The 25000-nt window shown below is 37.9% G+C and overlaps 1 protein-coding gene across 1 annotated transcript; it reads left to right on the top strand.

Moving 5' to 3' along the window:
• Positions 1-882: 882 nt before the first annotated feature.
• Positions 883-24980, top strand: LOC125481408 (centromere-associated protein E-like; the record flags this gene model as incomplete). The annotated part of the gene is made up of 12 exons (XM_048592917.1): positions 883-942; positions 3331-3447; positions 4009-4090; positions 4953-5020; positions 7252-7302; positions 11563-11614; positions 13687-13774; positions 13949-14078; positions 18501-18620; positions 20244-20390; positions 22024-22132; positions 24806-24980. Coding segments are annotated over exons 1-12 (1199 nt in total), but the record flags the coding sequence as incomplete, so codon positions are not given.
• Between the last annotated feature and the right edge of the window lie 20 nt (positions 24981-25000).

The following is a 25000-nucleotide window of genomic DNA, read 5'->3' as shown; positions in this document are numbered from 1 at the left end:
TACTAGATTTAGTATTGTGTGCTGTCTTAGGATGAGTTAATGATCTCAGAACAAAGAAATCCCTAGATGGCAATGATCACAATATAAATGAACTTTGCATTCAGTTTGAAAGTTTTTAAGATTGAGTTTAAGCCTAATATTTTCATCTTAAATAAAAGCAACTATTTGGGCATGAAAGCTGAGTCTCCTGAAGTGAATTAGGATTCTAGAGTAGGGGATAGATCAGTGGAAAAGCAGTAGCAATCATTTAAGTGGATATTCTCACTATAATGAAAATTTCTAACAGGAGGATCCACCTTCTGTGGCTTCTTTCAAAAAACAAGTTCAGGCATCAAACTTGGGGGAGAAAAAATTGCACAAAGATCAGACAGATCAGATGGTATTACAATGTAAAGTACAGCAAAATGACACAAAGATGAATGCAAGAAGTAGTTAACTAGAAATATAAAAAGATGGTGAGAGTTTTTACAGCTATTTTAAAAAGGAAAGAAGCAAAGGAAGTGCCTATTGATCTTCCACAAAGTGCGAATGAGGAGTTAATAGATAAAAAGGTTGAGAAGGTTTAAGTTTTTAGGACTAAAAAGTTAATAGATTTTTTAAAGTTTTGCTTCTGCATTCTCTGTGGAATACACTTAAAAACATCCAGTAACAGCTGTAAAGCAGGAGGCAGAAAGTATCATCATTAGGGAAGAAGCTATGGGCTGACAAGTGGGACCTGAGACCTGAGACATTTTTCTTTGGTTTTAAATGAGTTGGTTAATAAGATGCGTTGCTATTAACTTTCCAAAGTTCACTTGATTCTGCAATGGTTTCATCAGACTGGAAAGTTGCAAATATAAACAGGGAGGGAGGCAATAAACGAACTGTAGGCCAGTTAGCTTGATGTCTATCGTGGGGAAGATTATTAAAGAGGTTATAGTTGTGCGCTTTAAAAGCTTCAAGGTAAGCAGGAAGTGTCAGCATTGAAATTCTTTGAAGGAGAAACATGCTTTGTAGATAAAAAGGAACCTATAAACATCCTGTACTTGGATTTCCAGAAGACATTTGACAAGATGCCATATAAATCTTTGCACAAAATAGGAACTCATGGTGCATGGATAGATGATTGGCTGGCTTGCAGGCAGAAAACAGGTATAAATAGGTCTTTTTCTAGTCTTGCATCTGAAAAATGTGCAGGTTTAGTTTCCTCCATTTAAGGAAGGAAGGAAATGCGTTAGAAATGATTCAATGGAGGTTGATTCAATTTGTACCTGCAATGTCTTGCAAGAATTAAGGTCTAATGGTGACCATGAATCTGTTGCTGATTTTTGGAAAAACCCGTCTGGTTCACTAATGTCCATTAGGGAAGGAAACTGTCCTCCGTACTTGGTCTGGCCTACATGTGACTCCAAACCTACAGCAATGTAGTTGACTCTTAACTCCCCTCTGGACAATAAAGGATAGGCAATAAATTTGGCCTAGCCAGCGATGTCCTCATCCTGTGAATGAATGAAAAGGTAGTACAGACTAGGCTTGTTTTCACTGAAGTTTAGAAGACAAAGGGTGATGTGATTGAAGGATGCAAGATCCTGAAAGGTCTTGACAAGGTGAATGTGGAAAGGATATTTTCTCTTGCGTGGGAGACCAGAAACTTGAACTGTTTTAAAATTAGTTGTTGCCCTTTAGAATGGGGCTGAGGAGAAATATTGTGTTGTGCGACTTAGGAACACAACCTTGGTAGTGTATGTGTGACTATTGACTACGTCTAAGGTGGAAGTAGATCGATCCTTGTTAGACAAGGGAATCAAAGAATATCAGGGTAGGTGGGAATATGTAATTGAAAACAAACAGATCAGTCATGATCATCTTGAATGGTTGGCTTGAGTTGCCAAATGGCCCACTTCTGCTTCTAATTCATATGTTTGCATGTATGTTCATTTCTGCACTGGATTTCTAAATGAGCATGACAGCTGGTGCCATTTTCCTGTCTTCTCCTCAACCCTACACATTCTTCCTTTTCAAATAGGCATCTAATTCCCTTTGAATGTCTCCGTTGAATATGCTTCCACCACGCACTCGGGATTTGCATTCCAGACCCCAAACACTTGCTGCATGAAAAAATTTTTCTTCTTGTCACACTTCCTGCTTTTGCAAAATACTTGAATTGTGCCCTTTCATTTTCGATCCTCTCATAATTGGGAACACTTTTTTTTTTTTCTCCCAGCTTGGTCTGTCCAGACCTCATGATTTGAATACTTCAATCCAGTCTCTTCTCTGTCTTCTTCATGGAGAACAGTTCTCATAAACCTCTTCTGCACTCTGTCTAATGTCTTCGATTCTTTACGAAAGTACTCCAGCTGAAGCTGTGCTAGTGTCTTGTATAAAGTGAACAAACCTCCTTGCTGTTGTAATCTATATTCCTGTTAATAAAGCCTAGGGTACTTTTATGCTTGATTAATTTCTCTTAATCTGTCTTGCCACCTCTAATGACTTGTGCAGATATATACCCGAGTCTTTATACTCCTACACTCCCTTTAGGGTTATACCTTTTATTTTATATTGTCCCTCCATGGTGTTCTTACTAAAATATATCATCTTGCACCCCTCCACATTGAACTTGGTATGCCAATTATTCACCCACTCATCTTGTCAATATTTTCCGCTGAAGTTCCACGCTGTTTACAATATTTTCAATTTAGGTACCATTGGCACATTTTGAAATTGCATACAAGCTTATGAATTAGAAGCAGAAGTGTACCATTTGGCACCTCAAGCCCATCATTCAAATGATCATGACTGATGGTTGTGTTTTCGATTCTATATTCGTGTCTACCTATAATCTTTGATTCCCTTCTTTAAGATCTAGACCAAGTTCTAGGTCACCATTAAATATCAAGTGAAGCAAGAGTCTCAGTACTGAACTCTGGGGAATTCCACTACACTCGTTTCTGCATCCTGACAAGTGTCCACTGACCATCCTTCTCCTTCCTGTCACTCAGTCAGTTCTGTGTCCACATTGTTCCTGTCCCTTTGATTCCACGAGCTTTAACTTTGAATCTACCTTCATCACTGTGACTAATCGTGATGTTCAGCCAAATTGACCAAGTGCTTGAAGGGAAAATATTTAATTTAGGTATTGGAATAGGTTGAATTGCATGTTGATGTTTTGGATGTATTCTTTCTGAAGAATTGAAGATAATTAATTGGGTTTGATACTCTTTGGAATGCCTTGAAAGCCTCAGACTCAGAAATTAGTCGCTTTGTAAATTTAGATTGTGTTATTTGGATTCTCCTGTAATTGAAGGACAGGAATATTCTTTTTCCTACTCATGTGGTTTTTGTTCTACCCAGACACCAAACAGGGAATTTTTGTTGCGGGTTTCTTACATGGAAATTTACAATGAGTCTGTATCTGATTTGCTTGTTGGTCCAAAAAGAAGACCCCTAGAAGTTAGAGAAGATATGGAAGTAAGTGCCTCTAAATATGCATTCAAATGATGTCCGTATTTTATTTTTAACGTAGTTAATTTCATTCTTCTAGAGTTCTTGTATGTTACTGAGCAAAAGTTTAAGATTTCAAATTTTTTTTCTTTAAAGCTTGTGTGTTTGTGTTTGTTGATTGGATCTTGTTATTCTAGAAACTGCTGACTATTCATTGGTTTGCAATCCAAGTTAATCATAAACACCAGGAACAATGGAGAAACTCAGCAGGTGTAGTGGCATCTGTAGAGAGAACAGTTAATGTTTTGAGTCCAGTATGATTCTTCTTCAGAACATGAAGTTATGAAGAAAACACATAGTGGACTTGATCTTAACTCTGTTTCTCTTTCCACAGATGTTGCCAGGGTTTCTCCAGCATTCTGTTTCAGATTTTTTTCCAGCTTCATGTTAGTAGTAAAATTCCTTTGTCCAGTTTAAAACTGAACAAGTTTCTCTTGTACTGGCCTGAATTTAGTTTGTGAATTGCATTCTAATGATGAATACAAGTAAGATTTCAAATAAATTAATACTTTTTTATTTTTTTTCCAGCGTACTGTTTATGTTGCCAATCTGACTGAGGAGTTGGCCGTAACCTATGAGGATGTAATGAAATTGGTCCAGAAAGGAGAAAGTAAGATGAAAGCCCTGTTCACAATGCAAAATTTACTATTAGTATTAGGGTTTCATGTAAAATAAAATTCTTCACTTGTGGACAAACTCTTTGCCCCATTACACCCACTTTCTATTTGCCAAGTTTTGAATGCATTGTGAATTTGTTTAGGGCACAGACTCCAAATGTTTCCTGTATATTTCTAATATTTAAAATATTCTGTGAGCCTGTTTATTTGATGTGTCTATAATCTACTTGCCACTTCCATTAAGTATATCTGGAACTTTTCTGAAATTAGAACTAACAAGGATATCTGGAAAATACAATGCGCCAGCTTAACACGCTATCTTTTCACTTCATGAATTGTGGCTTCAAATGCAGTTTGGGCAAAAGGTTTTCACGAGTACTCAGTTTAGTACTTTAACTATGTACCTTAGTCCATATTGAACTCTAAGTGAGTTTAGGTTCACAATACTGGAATCGATCCGACTTAGCTGACAAATTGCAAGTCACTAATTGTGACTTTTAATTGCACTATTCATCATCAGAAGGTTTTGTACATGGCTTTTATTTATTTCTTTTTTTTTTTTAAAAAATAATATGAGCTTTTGGGGATTGTGAGGAGAATTTCTCTGACCCTAATCTCCCTCATTTGGGAGAGATGACAATATTCAAGTAAGTGCTTTTATTTACCAGTGCTGATATCCGTAACTGAGATGAATATAAAACAAAAGTAATTTGTGCAAGATCAGGAAGCTAATGTCCCAAAACACATGGAAAAAGCAACAATGACTTCCAAGTGCTTTGTGTTGCCTTGTTGTTTGCTATGAAAACCTAATGCCTGATTCTAAAATGAAGTTACTCTGACTTTTTTCCTCTTCAGAAAACCGACATTATGGAGAAACCAAAATGAATGAGCACAGTAGTCGGTCACATACAATTTTTAGAGTGGTAAGGATATGGTTGTCCATGAAGTTATTCTCTTTGAGCAATCAATCGTGTGTATATGCATAGCTACTTTAATGATCTCGGGATGTCTCAATTCTTTGCAATCACATTTTGAAATGTGGTCTCTAAAAGGCACCTAGTTTGTGCACAGCAAGGCTTCGTGAATAGCAATGAGATAATTGCAGTAGTTTTTATTAAGAAACGGTGTTGGTTAATAGGGAGATATTTGGAAGGATACTGTGAAATTTCCCCTGCTATTGTTCACATCATACTGTATCATCTTGTGTCCCCCTGAAAAATGTAGGTCACACCTACTTTCTCGAGTATCATCTGATGTCTCATCTTAAACTTGTTTGTTTAGGTGATGGAGACCCCATGGGAAGGGGATTATGTAAATCCACCTCTACCTTCAGGTCACACACCATCTTGTTTGGAGATATTGGTAGTCTTTCATTTGATGGTAAAAATTCTGGAACCATCTACTTAATGGTACTGTAGGTGTAGCCTGACCACTTAGATTACAGCAGTATAAGAAGGCTTGCTGCTATTTCTGAGGAGAACTGGGGTTGGATGAATAAAAGCTGCAAGATTATTAAACCATCAATACTCCTAATGATTTAAATTCTACAACATACAGGTAATGCATTGATAAGCTTATCCACACTGCTTAGCAAGAGTGAAAACATTCTAATAAGAGAAAATAAATATGTTAGTCACTGCTATTTAATAATTGCTGTTTCAAGATCCTGTCATGCCAAGAGTATTAACATAAATTTGGTCTGCCTTGCCCATTCCTTAAATCCCCAAAAGGACAGACCTTTCTAAAGGATTAAAGTACTGCAGCCTTACTGGTGACAATCCTTTTATGAAGGGGTGTGTGGAGAAAAATCAAATTAATTTCTGAATTTGTCACAATTGAAGTTTTCATAATTCAATGAAAGCATGAAGCAAAATCAGAAGCGATTTCAATCGACATAACTTAAAGTCACTCATTGAGAGAGTGAAGTTTTCAGTCTGTGACATTGCAATATGCCCATGTTTCCAATACTGTACTGCAACATGAAAAAGTCATTGTTGTCCATAGTTTGCGGTTAAACCATAGTTGGAATTGTCTCTCCACACAGACTGAGAGAGGGGGGAGAAAAATCTCATTGTCCTTCATATAACTTTTTTTCTGATGGCAGGCTTGCTGGTGATATCCCACTCCCATAGGCTTTCCGCTGTATCATTTTTACTGAATATTTTTTATCTATAAATAAAATTTATGATACTGTGATCCAGAACAATATATTGTAAAACTGTTGTAGATTAGATAGCTTGATCCATAATCGACTCATGAAAGAAACAACAGAGATTGGTATGTTCTAATATTTTTCGTCTCCTGATTATCCCTGTGAGGAAAAATGAGGGGCACCTTTATGATCATACAGCAAACTTTTTATTAACTGGGACCTATGGGACCAGCAGTGTACTAGTTGATCAAATAATCCAGTTGATCAAGAGGTCCGCATGTAATAGAGACATAATGCAGGGTGTATATACATCACTGTTATACTTAATTTACAGCAGAAATTACTTAAATTTTTAACAACTTTAATAAAACTTACCAAGAGCCTTCCGAGAGCCTTCTCACTCATACCCTCAACTGAATACGTGGACATCGTGGAGATTGCAATAGTACGGTAGATGTCTGGTGTTTTACATATCTAACTTTTGCCAGTTTATCAGGAGTGCTGGTTCATTAGGTGCCTGTTATAGCAAAGATGTATTTAAATATCCAATGCTGAATGAGAAGCGTTAAAGTACAATATCACAAAGTCTTTTCATAGCCTCTGATCTCTTGTGATCTTTTCTATTTCACAGTTATTCACTTTGTGAATGAATGTGCTAATGTGACAGTAAGGTTTTGACGTTAATGTGAATGTTTATTTATAAAACTGCTTTTGTACTCCATCCTTGTGCAAATGATAGCAGGTTGAGTTGTCTGGCTTATTTTCTGTGGTGAAGTATTTCATAATCATGAATGTGGTGACAAATGATCATTTCTAGTTTAAAGAAGAAATTATTGAAATGAACATTTCCACTGATGGAAAGCAGTATATAATTCAAACACTGTGTTGTGCTTTAAGATGTCTTGTAACATTAGGGATGATTGGAGTACTTCTGTGGTTCAAGATTCAATTTTTTAAAAATCAGTTTTATGCATTCTGATTCGAATTACTTTTCTATTTCAGATTGTAGAAAGCAGGGACAAAAATAATGAAGCAGTTATTGTTGCACACTTGGTAAGTTTATATTCTATTTTGTTTAAATCGACGGAAGGTCTGAATCTTGCCGTATTAATCTTAGTGTTCTAGCTTAACCAGAAATGAGAATCCTTCTGGCTGCCTGGGATGATTAGTTGCCCCTTAACTATGTACAATGTTTGAATGACTGCCTCAATTTACATATGTCAGGCTGTTGTTGGTATCAGATGCTGATGTTTGAGTTGTGCACCAATGATAATACGGCAAGAAAACTAAATGCAAATACAGCTGAAACGCTTGGGGCAAGAATGCGCACTGCTAAGCTAAGTGTAGTATCTGGGATTACCATGATAAAGTCTGGCACGGCTTTTGATCACAACCTGGCAGTCATAGTATACAATTTTCTGAAGGCCTTGAATTTATTCTGTCATTACTTTTCTTCGATAGTTCTTCACTTTTGCAGACGTTTTTAAAAAAAAAGCTTTCAAATGTTAAATTCTGTTCTATGATGTAAGATACAAGTTTATTTCTTTAGTGTAATTTTGTATTGTCAATTTATTAATCTGCAAAGCAAGAATGAACTGTTTTATCATATTTTGATACAAGATTTGCGATTGCTTTGTTTCAATGACTGAAAATTCCATTGCTTAATAGCCCCTGCCTTATTGTTAAAAAAAAAAGTGTTTACAATCAGGAGAACTATTTTCATTGCACTCTGGGAAGAGTGAGATCATTATTTACTCAAGCTTAAATGTGCTCTTATGCTGGGTGAAAGTTAAACATTTTAAGTTTGTGACTCTAGTATTAAATATCCTGGTGAAATTTTTTTTTTTTTTTTTTGAATATTTGTCAACCTTCTTGGACAAGAGTAACCATTTCGCATCCTGATTCAGGAATTAGTAATTGAGATGTGAGATGGTACTTTTGCTAGACACAGTTTTTTGCCCCTTATGCTGGATTCAGAATCCATCTCAAAAACAGGCGAGGACATTCTGCCTGGCTTTTAGAAACTATATTAACTTTATTTCAGCAGCCAGAAGGTTATTTTTCTTTGTATTATTTTACAATGTGCTGATTTTTGAAACTGCTTCTCTCTACACACCTGGAGTGAGTTAGAGCATAACATTTTTTATAAAAAAAGGAGCAAGTGTCAACCATAGATGTCCTTTGTCTTGTGACAACAGTCAAAATGATCATATTCAGGCTCCAACTTCCTAGCCACCAATATTTTTTAATCATTCATGGGATATGGATGTTGCTGGCTGACCAGCATTTAATGCTGTTCCTAATTGCCCTTGAAGGTGGTGAGTTGCAGCCTTAAGCAGCTGCATTCATGTGCTCTAAGGAAACCCGTAATGCCAGTGAGGAAGGATTTCCAGTTTGACCCAGTGACCATGAAGCAATAGCTACATATTTCCAAGTAAGAACAGTTAATGGCTTGGGCGGGGTAGTTTGCAGTAGGTGGTGTTCCTAGATATCTGCTGCCCTAGATGGAAGTGGTTGTGTTTATCTCAACCTGATGTAGATGGCGTTGTAAGGCTCCTGAGCCAGGTCTCGTCCGCTACAACTGCTCTTTTCTTTTTTTTTTCCTGTTTTCTTCTTCTCCTTTCCTTTACTTGCCTTTTGTCACCCATTGGCGGTGGCAAATGAGCTGAGCGTGGACCTTGCAGTGATGAGTAAGCCCCCATTACTTTTCTGGAGCAAGCATGGGACCTGGCATTGGAAATGGCGGAGGCGATGTCACCTGAGGTAGACCCAGTGGTGAAAGATAGCACCTGAGGATCAGCCTCTTCGGCATTGGTTGGGTCCAGAGCTGGCGGCAATGGAAAGGCATCATGGTGACCTCAATGTGGGCGGAGTAGTGAGAGCTGCGACTGTGGTGCAGGTGGTGACGGAGGAAAATAGGCCCAGCGGTAAAGGATGACGCCTGTAGAATGGTGACTTCAATGTTAGCTGGGTCCGATGTAGATGGCAGCGAGGCAGTGGAGGAGGAATGGTGTTGTTGATGAGGCTCAAGACTGGTGGACTCTCTATAAGCTATGTCTTTTCTATTTTTTTGTTGTCTTAAAACTCTTCAAAATGGCACTGGTTTGCAGTGACAGTAGAAAAGCTTTTCACTCTTATTTTAGAGAGAAAAACAGTATAATAATATAACAGAAAAATCATTCATTCATTCATTAGAGGTGGTTCGTGTGCGGAATGAACTTCCTGAGGAAGTGGTGGATGTGGGTATGATTACATTTGAAAGACTTTTGGATAAGAGCATGCATAGGAAAGATTTGGAGCAATATGGGCCAGGAGCAGGCAGATTCGACTAGTTTAGTTTGGGATTGTGTTCAGCATGGTCTGTTTCCGTGCTGTATAACTCTGATTAATACTTGACGATGGAGTATCCAAAGCCCTTTGGGGTAGAGAATATGAAAAATTCACCCATTGAGTAAAGATGTTATTTCTCATCTTTAATCTTAAGTTGACCACCCTGTTATCCTGTGTCTGCCCCTGTGTCCCAGATTTCCCAGTCAGGGTAAATAGTTTTATCTATCCTTTCAAGCCCATTCAGAATCTTGTTTGTGATGTCACACCTCATTGCTCTTAACTCAAATTTCAATTCTGTTTTCTTCAGTGTCTCATCATAAGCCAGTCCTCTTACCCCAGCCTGGCAAATCTTTGTTGTACTGCCTCCAGTGCAAATTTGTCCTTTTAATTATGGAGGTCCAACTGAATGCAGTACTCCAGGTGTGGTCTCACTGTAACCCTGCACAATTGTATCGAGACTTCCTTATTTTTGCCACCAAGTACAAAAAAAATTTCATGCATTAGATTATTGTGAAGTGGCCCAGAAAGCAGATGTGGTATTGGCCAATTTTTTTTTTTTTTTTTTAAACCATTCAGTAATATTTCTTTATCTGGAAACGGTAATCAATTAAACCCATAGAACATGATAACAATCAATGTATTTGGTGCATGAATATTAAGCAGGAAGTGGTAAAGTGATACATTTACTGACGTTGATTTTTTTTTTGATCTCATATGACACATAGCGATGCATACTACAGGATGCAGCATTCCTGATTTTGTTACTTCATAGTGAAATTGAATGTCTGAATTAAATGTTTTGTTTGTCACAACTTAATGCACCAGCCATATTTGATCCAATTGTGGGTTTTGTTTCATTTTGCAGAAATGATCCTGATTTCCTCTTGTCAATTACTAATGTGTAATCCACTAGCATTCACGTCATAAATTGGGAACACCGGACCCAGCAGTGATCCATATGGGAGCTCACTTTTCACCATCTGCCATTCTGAATGCAGTAGCTGCATTTTACCTTTTGCCCATGTTTTACTTCATTGTTCAAATTTCATTTTAAGTCTATGAACTATTAATCTGGACTTTCACTTGGGATTGAATGTAATTAACATTTGTACACCGTGCTAGGGAACAGGGGGTATTCTTTAAACATAATGTCAGAACAAATCACTTGGATCTAAAAGGGAATCCAAGCTTTAGTAAGCTGCTTCCACCTTAAGCTGGTGCATGTTCTCCTGCATTGATAAACATGGTCCTATCAATATGTAGGCCTAATCTGTTAGCAAATGAAAATTCATAGGTCGTTTATAAGTTTTGATTTGCAAGTTGTTTGAAGGCACAAGTCAGCTGAGAATACTTAGCAAGTGACTTCAGGTGTAATCTCTGCCCAGACTTTTATTTTGGGTTTATGGCTGTGAGAAGCTAGTTGTCAGCACAGTGCATTTATGTCTTGGATGGTTTGTGGCAAGTTCTTTCTTGAAACCAAACTATTCTTTGCAATTCAAACAGAGGGGTTTTGTTGACAGCTGATTTTCCTGTAGTTAAATGAAGCAGGATCATTTTGGGAGAGCTGTTTTGTAATTTATTTGGAGCAGTGCTACCCAATTTTTTCCTTCCTGACTGGCCCCATTTTGAGACTTGAAAATTCTTATTCAAATTCAATAAGACCCATATGGGGTTTGCGGTTAACCTGAAACCTGGAAAGGGAAGGTGGGGATCTGGGGCCGAATGCGGGTTTCTGTCACAGCATGGGTACAATTGTTATAACTTAGTCAGAGTTCCACAGCATCCATTTTGTGACAGCACTTGGGTCCTGACACCCATTCGAGAAACCCTGACTTGGAACATATTGAATGATTTGTGAATTAATGTACCCAATTTTGAGTGTGGTAAAGTAACGGTTTTTTTTCTTTCTGAAGTGCAAAATTCAGTGAATAAGCAATTTTTGTTCTTTGTGTCCAGGCTTGAATCAATGCTTTTCTTTTACAGAATTTAGTTGATCTGGCAGGCAGTGAACGTGCCAGCCAAACAGGAGCTGAAGGCAAGTTTGTTTTCTAACTAATGTCCGACAGTTGATAACTGACTTATACCTATGCTTTAAGCTCTTCCAATTTAACTATTTAACAAACTAATTGTACGCAATCATTATATTCTTTGGGAAGTACAGTCTACTGAATACTGGTAGTTTGTCTCTTTCAAATCTGCATTCCGTTTGAAAACGAATAAGCCCAAAGTATTCGGGTCTTCATTGCTGCTGATCAGTGTTGAATGTACCACATATACCAGAATAATGTACTTACTATCATGCCTTTTATGACCACTTGTATTTCAAGGCACTTTGCAATCACTTAAGTTCTTTTGAGGTTAATCAGTATCATAATTTAGGAAAAGCCTAAGCTAATTTGTGCTCAGCAAAATCACACAAACAGCATTCTGATCATGATGACATTGTCTTATTTTTTTTGTGTTGTGATGTTGATTGAGGCGTAATATTGGACAGGATAACAAAAATAACTGCTGCCCTTCTTTGGTGTAAGAATGTAGAATATTTTTAGCTCCACTGAAGCAGGGAGATGGGGCCTTCGTTTAAAGTTTCGTTCAAAAGACAGCGCCTCCAAAATTACAATCTACCTCAAAACTGCAGTGGGGTGTCAGCCTTGATATTTTGGCTCAAGCTTGAAGTGGGATTTGAACATGGTAGCACTCGTGACTCTGAATTCCAACTGACACATTACACCTTATGCCCACACTTGGTTTAGGCATCCTGAGGAAGGGAACTCCTCCGTTATCACTTAAGTCTGGAGACGATATATGCTCAGTGAATCCTGCAAATTTTGCTTTCTTCTCCCCATCCCAGTATATGTTCTTACTCGGGCAGCATCAAATGTTTTATTTTCTCAGCCTAGTGGCTCTGTAACATATTTGTTTTTAATGGCGTAAAATTTAACAGTTAACTTACTGTTGCTCTTACAGTGTTCAAACCAACCAATTGACATACACCCATGCAGTTCAGTGATTTCTAATTATGCTTCTAAGGTTACCCCAGACTATAAATCTCCAGAGTATAGAATGACTGGTGGCAACTTTTTGAATTTTGCTTTGCTATGCATATGCAAATTCAAAGTTGCTTTAGTTTCAAGTGGAGTAATGATGGTAAACAATGAAAAATTTTTGTCACCTCTTGCATATATGCATGCGATGCCAACCACTGGCATTTGGTCGGTAGCTAGCTGTCACCACCCTCCTCTTTGGGGTTTGCAGGACCTACTTGGTGTAAAATGGTTCAGGAAAACCACTAGGTAGTGTAAAGAGAAGAGGCCTTAAATAAATGTGGCTTATTGCGTGATTTAAAAAAAAAAATCATGTACAGGTTGCATTAGGAAGATGAACACTATTAATAAGGCTATTGGAAGACTAAAAAGGATCTATACCCTTCAAGGTCTAAAGACTTTATCTGCCCAAGTTTTTATGACTTCATAAAGGGAATGTAAATCAGTCTTCAGTATATAGCAACTCTTTCTTAACTGTTACCTTATCTAACAATGACCACTGGAAAATTCAGATCATAGTATATCAACTTTCACCCTAATTCCAAGTGTGTGTCACAATGCTTTTAATCTCCTTGTTGCTGTTAGACAATTCAAGGTCATGTTACCCTGCTTCACAAAACTTTGTGAGATGTATAGCTTTCGTTGACTTCGTGCTGCGTTCAAATTAATATTTGCAAAAGAGAAATTGAGATCATAGTTAATATCTATGTCTTTGTATAACTTTTTTTCAAGGTTAGCAGTGTAATCATTTTGCAGTTAAAGCAAAATCCATAATCTTTTAGCCATTGCTCTAACGAATCACTCCGCGTTGGTTACTAGCCTCCTCTATCAGTTAAGTGTCTACAATCGTAAAGGTTTTTGGATTCCTCCTAGAGAAAAATCAAACCCCTGGCACCTTGTATTGAAGTATTTTTTTTTTTTTTGAAAATGATTTAAAATTGAAAGCTTAGCTACCATAAGTGTTTTGTACTATTTGGCATCTTTAAAATTCTGCATCAGAGATGCTTCAAACTGTCATACTTATTTGTGTGAAGGAATATTGACTTTTTTCCTATCATTTTAGGTGTCCGCCTAAAAGAAGGATGTTTTATCAACCGTAGTTTGTTTGTACTTGGTCAAGTTATAAAGAAGCTCAGTGATGGACAAGCTGGGTAGGAAACTATTCTGTTTGCAATTCCTGAATAAAATTATCTTGTCTTTTTTCACTTGGAATGTGAAATAGTTAATGCTAATCTACAACTGGAAGGTCCTTTTTAAATTTGCAGGAATAGATAAGGATATTAATGCTTTTGCCTTTCTGACCAATTTTTTTTTTTCTTCCGTAGTGGGTTTCTAAATTATAGGGACAGTAAGCTGACACGGATTCTGCAGAATTCACTTGGGGGCAATGCAAAAACCCTGATCATTTGCACAATTACTCCAGTTAGTTTTGAGGAAACTCTGAGTACTCTACAGGTGAGACTTTTTTTCCATTCTTCTTTATCCTCTCACCTTTCTCTTCTGATCCCTTCAAATAAACCTCTCCCTATAAATTTCAAGTGTCGGTGTCTGCTAATAATCTGCTGAAAACAGGCTCAAAGATGGAGCATTAGTGCTTGAGGAAGAAAGTATTTGCAGACGTAGATTTCCCAAGTTGTCAACACTTTTCAACACTGTCTTGAAACTTCCAAATCCTAAGCATCCTTTTTAAATTAGAATACTTGACTGCATGTAATTCTAGTGACTTGAAGTGAAATAAGGGTTAGTGATGTAAGAGAGCCTGAATGTTCCTTGCTCATGGGAATTTAACTGAAACCTTTCACAAAAAAACTAGAATTCTATAAAGCTTTGCTGCCACTTGCCTCAAGATAATCTGTGACCTCTATCAAATAAGAACTAGAGCAATGGATGGATGGAAACTTGCAAATTTCCCTCCGAGTCACAAACCATCCTGAATTTAAAATATTTGGCTATCACTGGGTCAAAATCCTAAAACTCCCTTTTATCATGTGGATGTACCTAAGTCACTTGAACTGCAGTGGTTTGTGAAAGTGGATCACCAGTAACTTCTAGTGGATGCTGGTATTGCAACATGATGCCCAAGAGCACGTACAATAGAAGAGACCTCTTGAGGGCATTGTGTTGATAGGCAGAGTTTTGTGCATTGCCATTTTAATGTACAGCAGGATTTTTTTGGAAGGGTTATGTGAAGGTTTCAGCTTTAAATTTAAGATGTATTGTTTGTTGTTCCCTAGTTTCATTTGATGTAATGAACTGTGGGCAACAAACCTGCAAGCAATCATTACATGAGCATTGCGCTTGTGCCCTCTAGCAGTGGAGGCAGGGATGACTTCACGAGAAGCATTTTATTTCCACCAAGTAGTATATGCCTCTGCAATTAGGGGTCATTCCCTTGATGCTGCCTGTTGTTGTAGCTTAACTGTTTTAGTTTTGGTACGTGAAGCCAAAGCTTAAACAGCTGGAGGTCTTGCTTTACAGTACACTTTGCGTTTCACGCACACTAATCATGTATCTAACTTTAATAATTAGAAGGAAGTATATTAAGGAATCTTCAAATAAGGATGTTTTAGAATTTTAGGTTAGTGAGTAGCATCAGTGATAGAAAATTGGAGAACAGCTTGTAAAAGAGTATATCGTTCATTTTGTGCCCATCTTTCTTTGATAAATAATTTTGATACCATAAGCATTATTGGAGACAAACCTTCATCTGGTCTAGGTATGGTCTCCTTTACATTGAAGAGATCAAATTCTGAACAATGAATACAGAATAAGTAGTTGAAAGAAGTTCAAGTGAATTGCTGTTTTACTTTGAAGGTCTATTTAGGGCCTTGGATTGGAAGAAGAGGGGAGCTTAAAAAACCGTTAGCTCTCTGGTGCTTGAATGGAAAAGAAGAGCGGTCAGGAAGTGATGGAGGAGTGAAAAAGGGCGTTGAGTGAGGGAACGTTCCCTTCACGATTGTCTCTAGTTGTGAGGCAATGCCTTTAACCCTAGCACAAGATAGACAATGCAAGCTTCGAAACACAGCCATGACTGCGATGGTAGCACGTATTCCTTTTGGCCATATAATGTTCTATGATGGCCACGTCACTGTGTCTCTTTCTATCTTCCACCCTGCTTCTTCCGTCGTGCCCCCCCGCCCCCAACCACCGCCGCCACCACCACCACCATCACCATCACCATCACATGCATGCACTACCACCAACCCATCATCCTGAGTATGACGGGATTTGAACCTACGTTTCCTATGCTACAAGAACCCTACCTCCTGCAAATTCTACCTATTTAGGCATGTTGTTTCACGTCTCTAGAGCAGGTGGGACTTGGACCCAGGACTCTTGGTCCCGGGATGAGGACCCTACCACTGTGCCACAAGAGGGCCCTCAAATGTTATAACCACCATACCACAGAAATGGTACCCTTCCTGTAAATTACAACTTAAACTCCAACAATTTTCAGCTGAATCTCCTTAAGCTGCAGATAACTCACCACTGATAAGATTGCATCCTTTCTGCAATCTCTTAACATGCTGTAGCTAGCACATACCACCTGCCCTGCCATGCCCAGCTAGCTTTTTATTAATTTTATGGCAAATGGCATTTGATTCAAATAAATGCAGGGTGCTGCATTTTGGGAAAACAAACCAGGGCAGGACTTGCACAACTAAAGGTACGGCCCTGGGAGTGTTGTCAAACAGAGCAACCTAGTGGTGCAGGGACATAGTTCTTTAAAAGTGGTGTCACAGGTAGACAGGGTGGTGAAGGTGGTGTTTGGCATGCTTGCCTTCAGCAGTCAGAACATCGTGTTGCAGTTGTACAGGATATTGGTGAGGTGACATTTGGTGTACTGTGTATAGTTCTGGTTGCCATGCTACAGGAAAGATCTTATTGAACTGGAAAGGGTGCAAAAAAGCATTACAAGGATGTTACCGAGATTGAAGGTTTGATTTATAAGGAGACCTTTGATAGGCTGGGGCACTTTTTTTTTTCCTGGAATGTAGGAAACTTAGGGGTGACCTTTATAGAGGTTTATAAAATCATAAGAGGCATAGATAAGGTGAATAGCAAAGGTCTTTTTCCTTTGGAAAGGGTCGGGGAACCTAAAACTAGAGGGCATAGGTTTACAGTGAGAGGGTAAAGATTTAAAAGGGACCTGAAGGGCAACTTTTTCATGCAGAGGGTGGCTCGTATGTGGAACGTTCTGCCAGAGGAGTGGTAGATGCAGGTACAATTGTAACATTTAAAAGACTTGGATAGGTACGTGAATAGGAGAGGTTTAGAGGGATATGGCCTAGGAGCAGACAGGTGGGGCTGGTTTAGTTTGGGGTTATGTTTGACATGGACTGTTTGGACCGAAGGGTCTGTTTCTGTGCTGTATGACTCTGATTATGACTATATGGGCCAAATACAGGCAAATGGGACTATTTCAGTTTAGGGAACGTGGATAAGTTGGGCTGAAAGGCCTGCTTCAGTGTTGTATACCTCTATGACTCTTATTTAACTTGTTCTTTAGTGCAGTTGATCATTTTAGTTCTAACGATTCATTTATTTAGTTGAAGTTACTCATTTAGCAAAGCAATGGCAAATTAATTTCCTAGGCTAAAGACAAAATAAAATTATAAAACCAACTAATCACGCAATTTGCTCTCCTATGATGTCATTCCTTTAAATATCTGCTCCTATTCTTCTCAAATCGGCATTTGATTCTGATTACTAACTTTCCATCTCTGAAGAAATTCTGTTCCAGTCATCAGAGTCGATCTTCCTCACCCCTCACCCCTCACCCCTCACCCAACTGTGTCACATCCAACCACATCTCCCCGACCGAAGTAAGTGACTTGGCTAGGTACGTGAATAAGAGGTTTACAGAGATATGATCCCGGAGCAGCCAGGTAGGGCTGGTTTAGTTTGGGGTTACATTTGGCATGCATCTGTTAAATGTTCCTAGTATCTTTGATCGCTCTTCAATTCTTATATTCGCAATTTAGCCGTTTAACTAATCTCTTTGCCTTTTTAAAAATGTCATAGTCCATGCTCATCTAGTTTCCTTCATCTCCTGTCAGTTTATTACTGTTATTTATTTTCCAAATCTCGAGTTGTAGTTTGCTGTCGGTTCTTCTCACATGTGATGATCAGTCCGCGTTTGCTAAACTTTCTAAAATGTGCCGGGAGGTAAACCAAGTGATGGGGACATAGATTTAAGGAGCCATGCACAAATATGTGTAAAGCATTGAAAAAAAAAAGAGGTTTTTTCCAGTGACCACATATGAAGTTCAGTTTCTGTGTACTCCTCAGCACTGGATATTTTGTGATTGGAGTTTTAATGGCTTGTTTATGATTTCTTTAAAAATATGATAGCATATTAACAAATTATGCATAACTTAAAATTTGTTAATTTCTTTCTGGAAACAAGGTCTCGTGAATCACAAATAATTTGACTAACTGATTTGTATTGATCGGAGAAAGAATTTTCTCCGGAGTACGAGTGATTTGGTGGTTGCGGTCCTGATTCTGAGGTGGAAAGCGTTGTCTTGATTTAGGTTCAGATTTTATTGTCACATTGCAGTTTCGTTCCAGACTTGGTTAAGAAAGAACCCAACAACTGGCACTGGCAAGCCAAATGTTTTGGACCTGGTCTTCAACCTGGATAAATGGGTAGAGTTGGCAACAGTAATTTTTTTTCTAAAAAAAAATCAAAAATGATGGTTGTTGTGAAAGTGTGATCAACTCGCATTGTGACATCATGTAATATGGGAAAAGCTAAAAGAAAGGACTGGATAGAGAAAGTTCTCCCATAGAAGGTTAATGTGCACACCTGCTGCCCCACCACCCTAACAGACACTAACCAAATCCAAGCATGTGATATATTTTTCTTGTTAGTTTGCAAGTACTGCCAAATTCATGAAGAATACGCCTCATGTGAATGAAGTATTGGATGAGCAAGCAATGTTGAAGCGGTGTCGGAAGGAAATAATGGATCTGACAAACCAACTGGAAGAAGTAAGTTAATGCTAATTGAGAAATATTGTTCGGGCTTGTTTTCTCAATTTAATACCTAAAGTAACAAAATTCTTCAGGATTTGGTAAAGAGAGTTCCATTGGAAGTGAAGTTTTCCAAAATTTATCAATGAACGGAGAATAGTTGATGAGAAATTAAAATTGCTCATAACTGGCTGATCCAACCCAGTGAATCTAACTCTGGAGCAGAAGGGACTTGAGCCCAGGGCTTCTGGCCTAGATATCAGGACATTACCGCTGCAACATAAGAACCTTCCCTTATACCTATATGGTTGTAATATTCAATGTTGGAATGATGGGAAATGCTGGCTATCACGTTCGGAGATCCCTAGGTTGGCTGCTACCTTGGTGTATATACCCAGTTGTGCTCCATTCATAACACAGGGAAGGTACAAAATTTCTGCAGTCTGCAGCTTCTGACAATTTTCTGTTTATGGTCACTTTGTCTTGCCATGATTCCTTCAAATTATCAAAAGATGAAGGATTCAATTTAACTGGGTGGTTTGGTATTTTGCATCACATTTTCTTGAATGCATAAGGATATGAGTTAGTAAAAGTGATTAACTTTCACCGAGAGAAGCTGGCAAGACTTTTGGTAAGACCCATGTGTCTGCATAATCTGAGGTAAGAGCCCAAAACACATTTGATTGAGCATGTAGCAATATCAAGCCAAAGCATCATCAGTACCCTTTTCTGAGCATAAATGTGGTCTTTTACTTGACATTTTAGGAAGGTATCATTCCCCCAAAGCTCATTAATTTCTAGTTGCATAATCATTTTGACCTATTTAATTGGATGCTTTTGTTGTTTTGTGGCAGTGTCTAACGCAGACAAAAAGATGACACCTGCTACCAACTGCATTGTTATCAAATCTGCTGATACTGAAATGGGTGAAAGGGCAAGATGTGAGGAAGATACAAAGACATTGTAAAAGGATATCGATAGATTAAGTGAGTGGGCAAAAAAAAGCAGAAAGAATATAACGTGGAAAAATGTGTACTTTGGCAGGAACAATGTTTTTTAAAAAAAGAGCAGTGTTATTTAACTGAAGAGAGATACCAAAATGCTGTAGCATCTAGGGAAGAGCACACTTGGAATACTGTGTACAATTTTGTTGTCTTAAGATGGATTATACTTGATGGAAGCAGGTCAAAAAACGTTCCTTGGCTGTTTCTTTGGATGGGGTAGCCATAACAGGGAAAGTTGAGCTTGTTGGACTTGTACTCATTGGAGTTTAGACAAATAATAGATTCTTCGGAGAATTGACAGGATTGATGCTGAGAAATTTCACCTTTGTAGAGGGGACCATTTTCAAAATAAGAGGTCTCTTTCAATCTTGAGACTGGAAGGAGGAATTTCTTCTCTGATCAATGTCTGAAATTCTCTTGCCCTGAGAACAGTGGAGGCTGGACCACTTTCTAACTCCGCCTTGTCCATCAAAAATATTCTTATATTGAAGGTGGGATCCAAGATTATGGGGCAGATAGGAAAGTGGAGTTAAGGCTGCGATATTATTGAATGGTAGGGAGGCTTGATGGGCTAAATGGCCTATTTTCTTTCTTATGATCATGTGTGTAAAGTGACAAATACCTTTTTGCTGTGCAGCTCACCTCGGAGACTCGTGTTCAAGCAATGGAGAAAGCTCAACTGCTGTCAGAAAAGCATATCCTTCAAATGGAGCATGAGCAGAAAATAAAGAACTTGACAAGAATGCTCGTCAGGGTTTCAACTGATGATGACCAAGAAATGAAGGTAAGTATCTTTTTCGAACCAATGTCTTGTCTTTAGTAGATTGTCTGAACTATTTCTGTGGATTAAACTTCAAAAGTCAAATTCAAAAGCAAATTGTTATTTGAAGAGGTGGTACAAGTTCTGTCTGAGCGTTAACATTGAAGAAACTTACGGGCTTAGTGATAGGGATCCCACGAGCATTGAAGAAAAGGTATTGTTTCAAATCCCTGTTCAAGTTCAGGGATATCCTCGTATTCTGTGCTGGTTGAGCCATTTTGTATGATTTTTACATGCAAGTTATAATAGTGTGATAAGATAGTTGTTTAAGTTCCTGGCTACTTCTACAAAAAAAAACAATTTTATTGCACAAATCACAACATAAGTTTCGGGAATAGATTTTGACTAGAGAGCAATGTTCTGTATGTTTTAAGCATAAATAATGAAAGGTGCCAAGATATGCTTCAGCATGTGTTTAAGAAAGCAAAAAAAAAATGCCTGAGGAATGATGGATAAGAAAGTGGGTGAAATAAATTAAGGAAAAATTTATTTCTAAAAACAACTACCTGTAGAAATTACTTTCCACAATTTAATTGTTCCCTTCTGGACCAGGAGGGTTAAATAACATGGCAGAAACACCAATCTACCAATGGAAAGGTGACGAGCTACTGCACAAGAGTCCTAACTTAGTTCAGTGAGATGAATTGGCAATTAATGTGCAAAATGAAAACCTTTTTCAAACTTGAGGAAGAGTGAGTTATCATTTCTTTGGGGTCTAATAGAGGAGTATTATAAATTGTCCAGTTATTTGCAGTGATTTCTCCATGAGGTATCACAGGTTTCTGAGTAATTTGCATTGGTGAAAGTTGGGGCCAAAAATAATATCTTTGATTTTGGCTCACAGAATTTTGACTCCAGCTTAATGGCAAGTTGATAATATAGATACAAGCTTAGAAGCGGTGCTGGTGGAGAAGCAGAAGTGCAGTGAACAACTTGTCTTTGCTCCCAAAGGCCATACAGCAGGAATGCAAAAGTGATGAGCATCGAAGAGAAAGAGTGGAGCCACAAATTGCAAATGTGAGCAAGGTTTAAAGTGGGTGTGTGTAGTTGAGGGACCAAGGACAAAGAATACAATCGTAACCAGAGCTAGACCATTTGGGAATGAAATCCAGAAAGGATAGTGCAAGTCTGCAACACTTGCTTTGTCTCAATTTGTGAATGCTGGATAACTTGAAATTTCAAGATTTAGCCTTTGTTAATTATGACATGAGACTGGAGGAATAGTCAGTGTATGTAGCTTTGCTTGTACCTTTGAATGACTTGGTGATCCATCCAACTCCTAAAATGTCAATCATTGTCTGAACTTGCTGGATTAATTCCCTTTGACCTGGAGCTGCTACTTAAAATCCCATATGTTTGCAACCAAATTAAGTTAATGTTGTACTATAAGGTGAACTAACATTTATTTTGCCATGTTGGGTTTATGGAGTTATGAGGTTAGTTGTGTAAAAGAATATCCAAAATGCTTCATTGGAGATTAATTGGGGAGGGCTGATTAGACAGTAAGAAATGAGTTGTATATGCTGCCAGGCCTGGATAGAAACAAACGGTGTACATTTTAACATATCCTATGATAGCTCTCCATACTTGTTTTTAGGCCAGAAGAAAGAGAAGGGTTACCTGGGCTCCTGGAAAATTGCGAGCTAGTTTTGACTCTTCTGCCAAAATGATCAAGTTGGATAAGGTCTGCCAAGAGCTTGATGAAGGCAAGTTTGATAACTAAGATACTAACTGCTTGTCAACCAATTTAATTTTAAGAGAATATATTCAAAGATGGGCATAATCTTATCACAAGGCAAAACTTATCTGTCATTCTGACTGATCCTACAAGTTAAATGGGATACAGTCTGTCAGCTTACTTGGAAGGAGAAATTACGACTACTGGATCTTGCAAGATTCTCTTGAATTATTGGACCAGTAGCAGTTTGTGTTCAAAAGGTATTGTTGAAATTAATGCTTCAGTGCCGTACACTGAGTAATAGGTATTTGCATATTTCTTGGTGCTCAATGTTGAAGTTTTCCTAGGGAACTTTACAATGAGCAGAGTACTAAAAAAGTAAATGCTGATGGGGTTAAAATGAGGAAATAAGCAGGGAACCAGTACTTAGCTGCATGTTTTGTTTTGATCCCTGAAATAAAGGAATGCAAGACCTGAGTGTAACAGTAGGCTGTTTGGTCCTTTTGAACTTATTGAATAGTGTAATAAGATTGTAGTTCATCTGGTTGTGAATTCATCTCCACTATCTTTGTTTACATCCTTGACTCCCTGTCTATCAGAAATCTATCTGGCTGAGCCTTAAATAACTTTAAAGATCTAGCCTTCGCTACCCTGTGGGGAAAAGAATTGCATGTACTAATAGCCCTTCCAAAAATTTTTCCTCAACTGTGTCAACAGGGAACCGTCTTATTGAAACATCTTCCTGGTATCGTATGTCTCTCCTCACTGCTACCATCACCAAACTACTCCCTTTTTTTAAAAAAACTCTCACCCCAAAAATGTGTTGTGCAGACCTTTTCTGAACTGCTTCAAAAGAATGCTGAACTTCTTTTCAAATGAGATGACCAAACCTGTACACGTTTTTCTTGGTGCAATCTCACCAATTTCCCATTGAGTTTCAGAAAAATTTGCCTATTTTTATATTCCATTCTTGTTGCATTAAATATCAACATTCCATTAGGTCTCCCTGATACTAACCTTTCTGTTGATTCACATGCCAATAAACCCACATCTCTCTGTATAACTGAGATTGTTTATAAAACTTGCCTCATTGCACATTACCAGACACAGAACAGCTTTATCCCTAGTTTGACCCTAACTTTTTCCTTTAGGTAACTCCTGAATAAATATCAGGAATTGTTCCACTTTCCAACGTTTTGCCAGTTTGACCCCTTTTTTTTTTTAAGGTATTTTCAGATATTATTACAATTCTCTGGAGCAAGTGGGTCTCGATGCCAGGCCCCTTAGTTCAGAGGTAGGATCTCTACAATTGCACCACGAAAGGCCTTCAATTTGATTTCCTTAGTCTACTTAAAAAATTTAAGTCATCTATGCCCTAAATATCTCCTGATTTATTGTCTTGTCTGCAAAACGTCTGTAATTTATTACTTCCACCCATATGGATTGTACATCTTACACTCCAAGATTATTACTTGCTATCATACTTATTCCATCCTATACTAGCAAAGCTACTCTTTCGTTCTGGCCTATCCTTTTGAAAAGTCACATACACCTGCATAATTAGTTCCCACCTTTTGATCTCTGTAACTGTGTCTCGATAATGGCTATAAAATGGCTATAGCCATATATAGAGGTTAGCTTCGATTTGGGCTGTTAGTTTATTTATTTGTTCCAAATACTACATGCATTTAACTAAAAGTCAGTAATTTATATTTTATGCCATCCCTTTCCTCAATCTTATTTGATGCTTTTCTTTCTATGCTTCTACATTCCTTTTCTGTCCCACTCTGGGACAAGTACACATTTTAAATTGCATCAACGATGTGACTGTTTTTCTGGTCTTTGTCTTCCTTGAGTCTGTTGCTACCCTTTTTCTACTACATAGCCTAGTTTTTGTCATTTGTAAATTGGGAATTCTGTCCGTATCCAAAGCAGCAACATCTATACTGAGCTAAAGCAAAGACCCTGCTAATGAATCTTGGGGGACCCTACTACATGTCTTTCGTCAAAAAGCGTCCAATTATTAGCACACTCTTTCCCTAACTCCTTTCTTTTAGCCAATCACAGAACATCATATTGTTCCTTGGTTAAATATTTTATGTGGTACTGTATGAAACGCCTTTAAAAATCTCCATATATGCAAGGATTGTTCTTGTAGCTTCTGCTATATGCACCTTAATTCCTACAGCATCCTAAATGGATCCTATCCAGACTGGGTAATCACAGTTTATCCCTGATCATTTTGTTACCCATAGTTGTTTGAAATTAATTCTGTCATACTTTCATTATTTAAGTACCAAGTTCCAATTTAATCATATTTGTTGATCCCTGAACTGTTGGTGCTTTCCCCCTTCTTTACGTTGCTTATCTCAGTGCATTTTGTTTAGTTTCGTTTTTACATCTTCTTTTGCAATTTAATCTCAAGGAAAGCTTTGGTTTATTCATTCTGTTCCCTGTTTAACAACATATATCCGTGTAAATCAATCCACTGAAAATACTTAATAATATGTCTCAATCCTCCCCTCTTTCCTTCTTACTGTTTTTGTCCTCTGCCCCACTCTGAATTAATCTGGCTTGTAGCTCTAAGAGCAATCCTGGAGTATTACTTCTATTAAGTAGTCAGAATTTCCCCAGATGTTCCAATGAATACTGCTGCAAAATATTTGTTTTTGAGATGTGTTTTTGTTTTGTTTGGAACCAGATGATGATGATGATGACGATTTTGATGTGGATAACGCTTGGACATCTAAAACTATCTCCGAGTGTAATAGTTCAATCACAACAAAAAGAGGTGGAAGTTGTGGTTTCCAGATACCTCCATTTGAAGATTCTTTTTACTTCAATGAACAAAACAAAATTAACCCAAACTGTAATAGGTAAGGCATGTTTATATAGT

This window comes from Rhincodon typus, unplaced genomic scaffold (assembly GCF_021869965.1).
Source record: "Rhincodon typus isolate 14 unplaced genomic scaffold, sRhiTyp1.1 hic_rhity00002029, whole genome shotgun sequence".
NCBI classification, from domain to species: domain Eukaryota; kingdom Metazoa; phylum Chordata; class Chondrichthyes; order Orectolobiformes; family Rhincodontidae; genus Rhincodon; species Rhincodon typus.
This window is presented reverse-complemented; position numbering and strand designations above follow the sequence as displayed.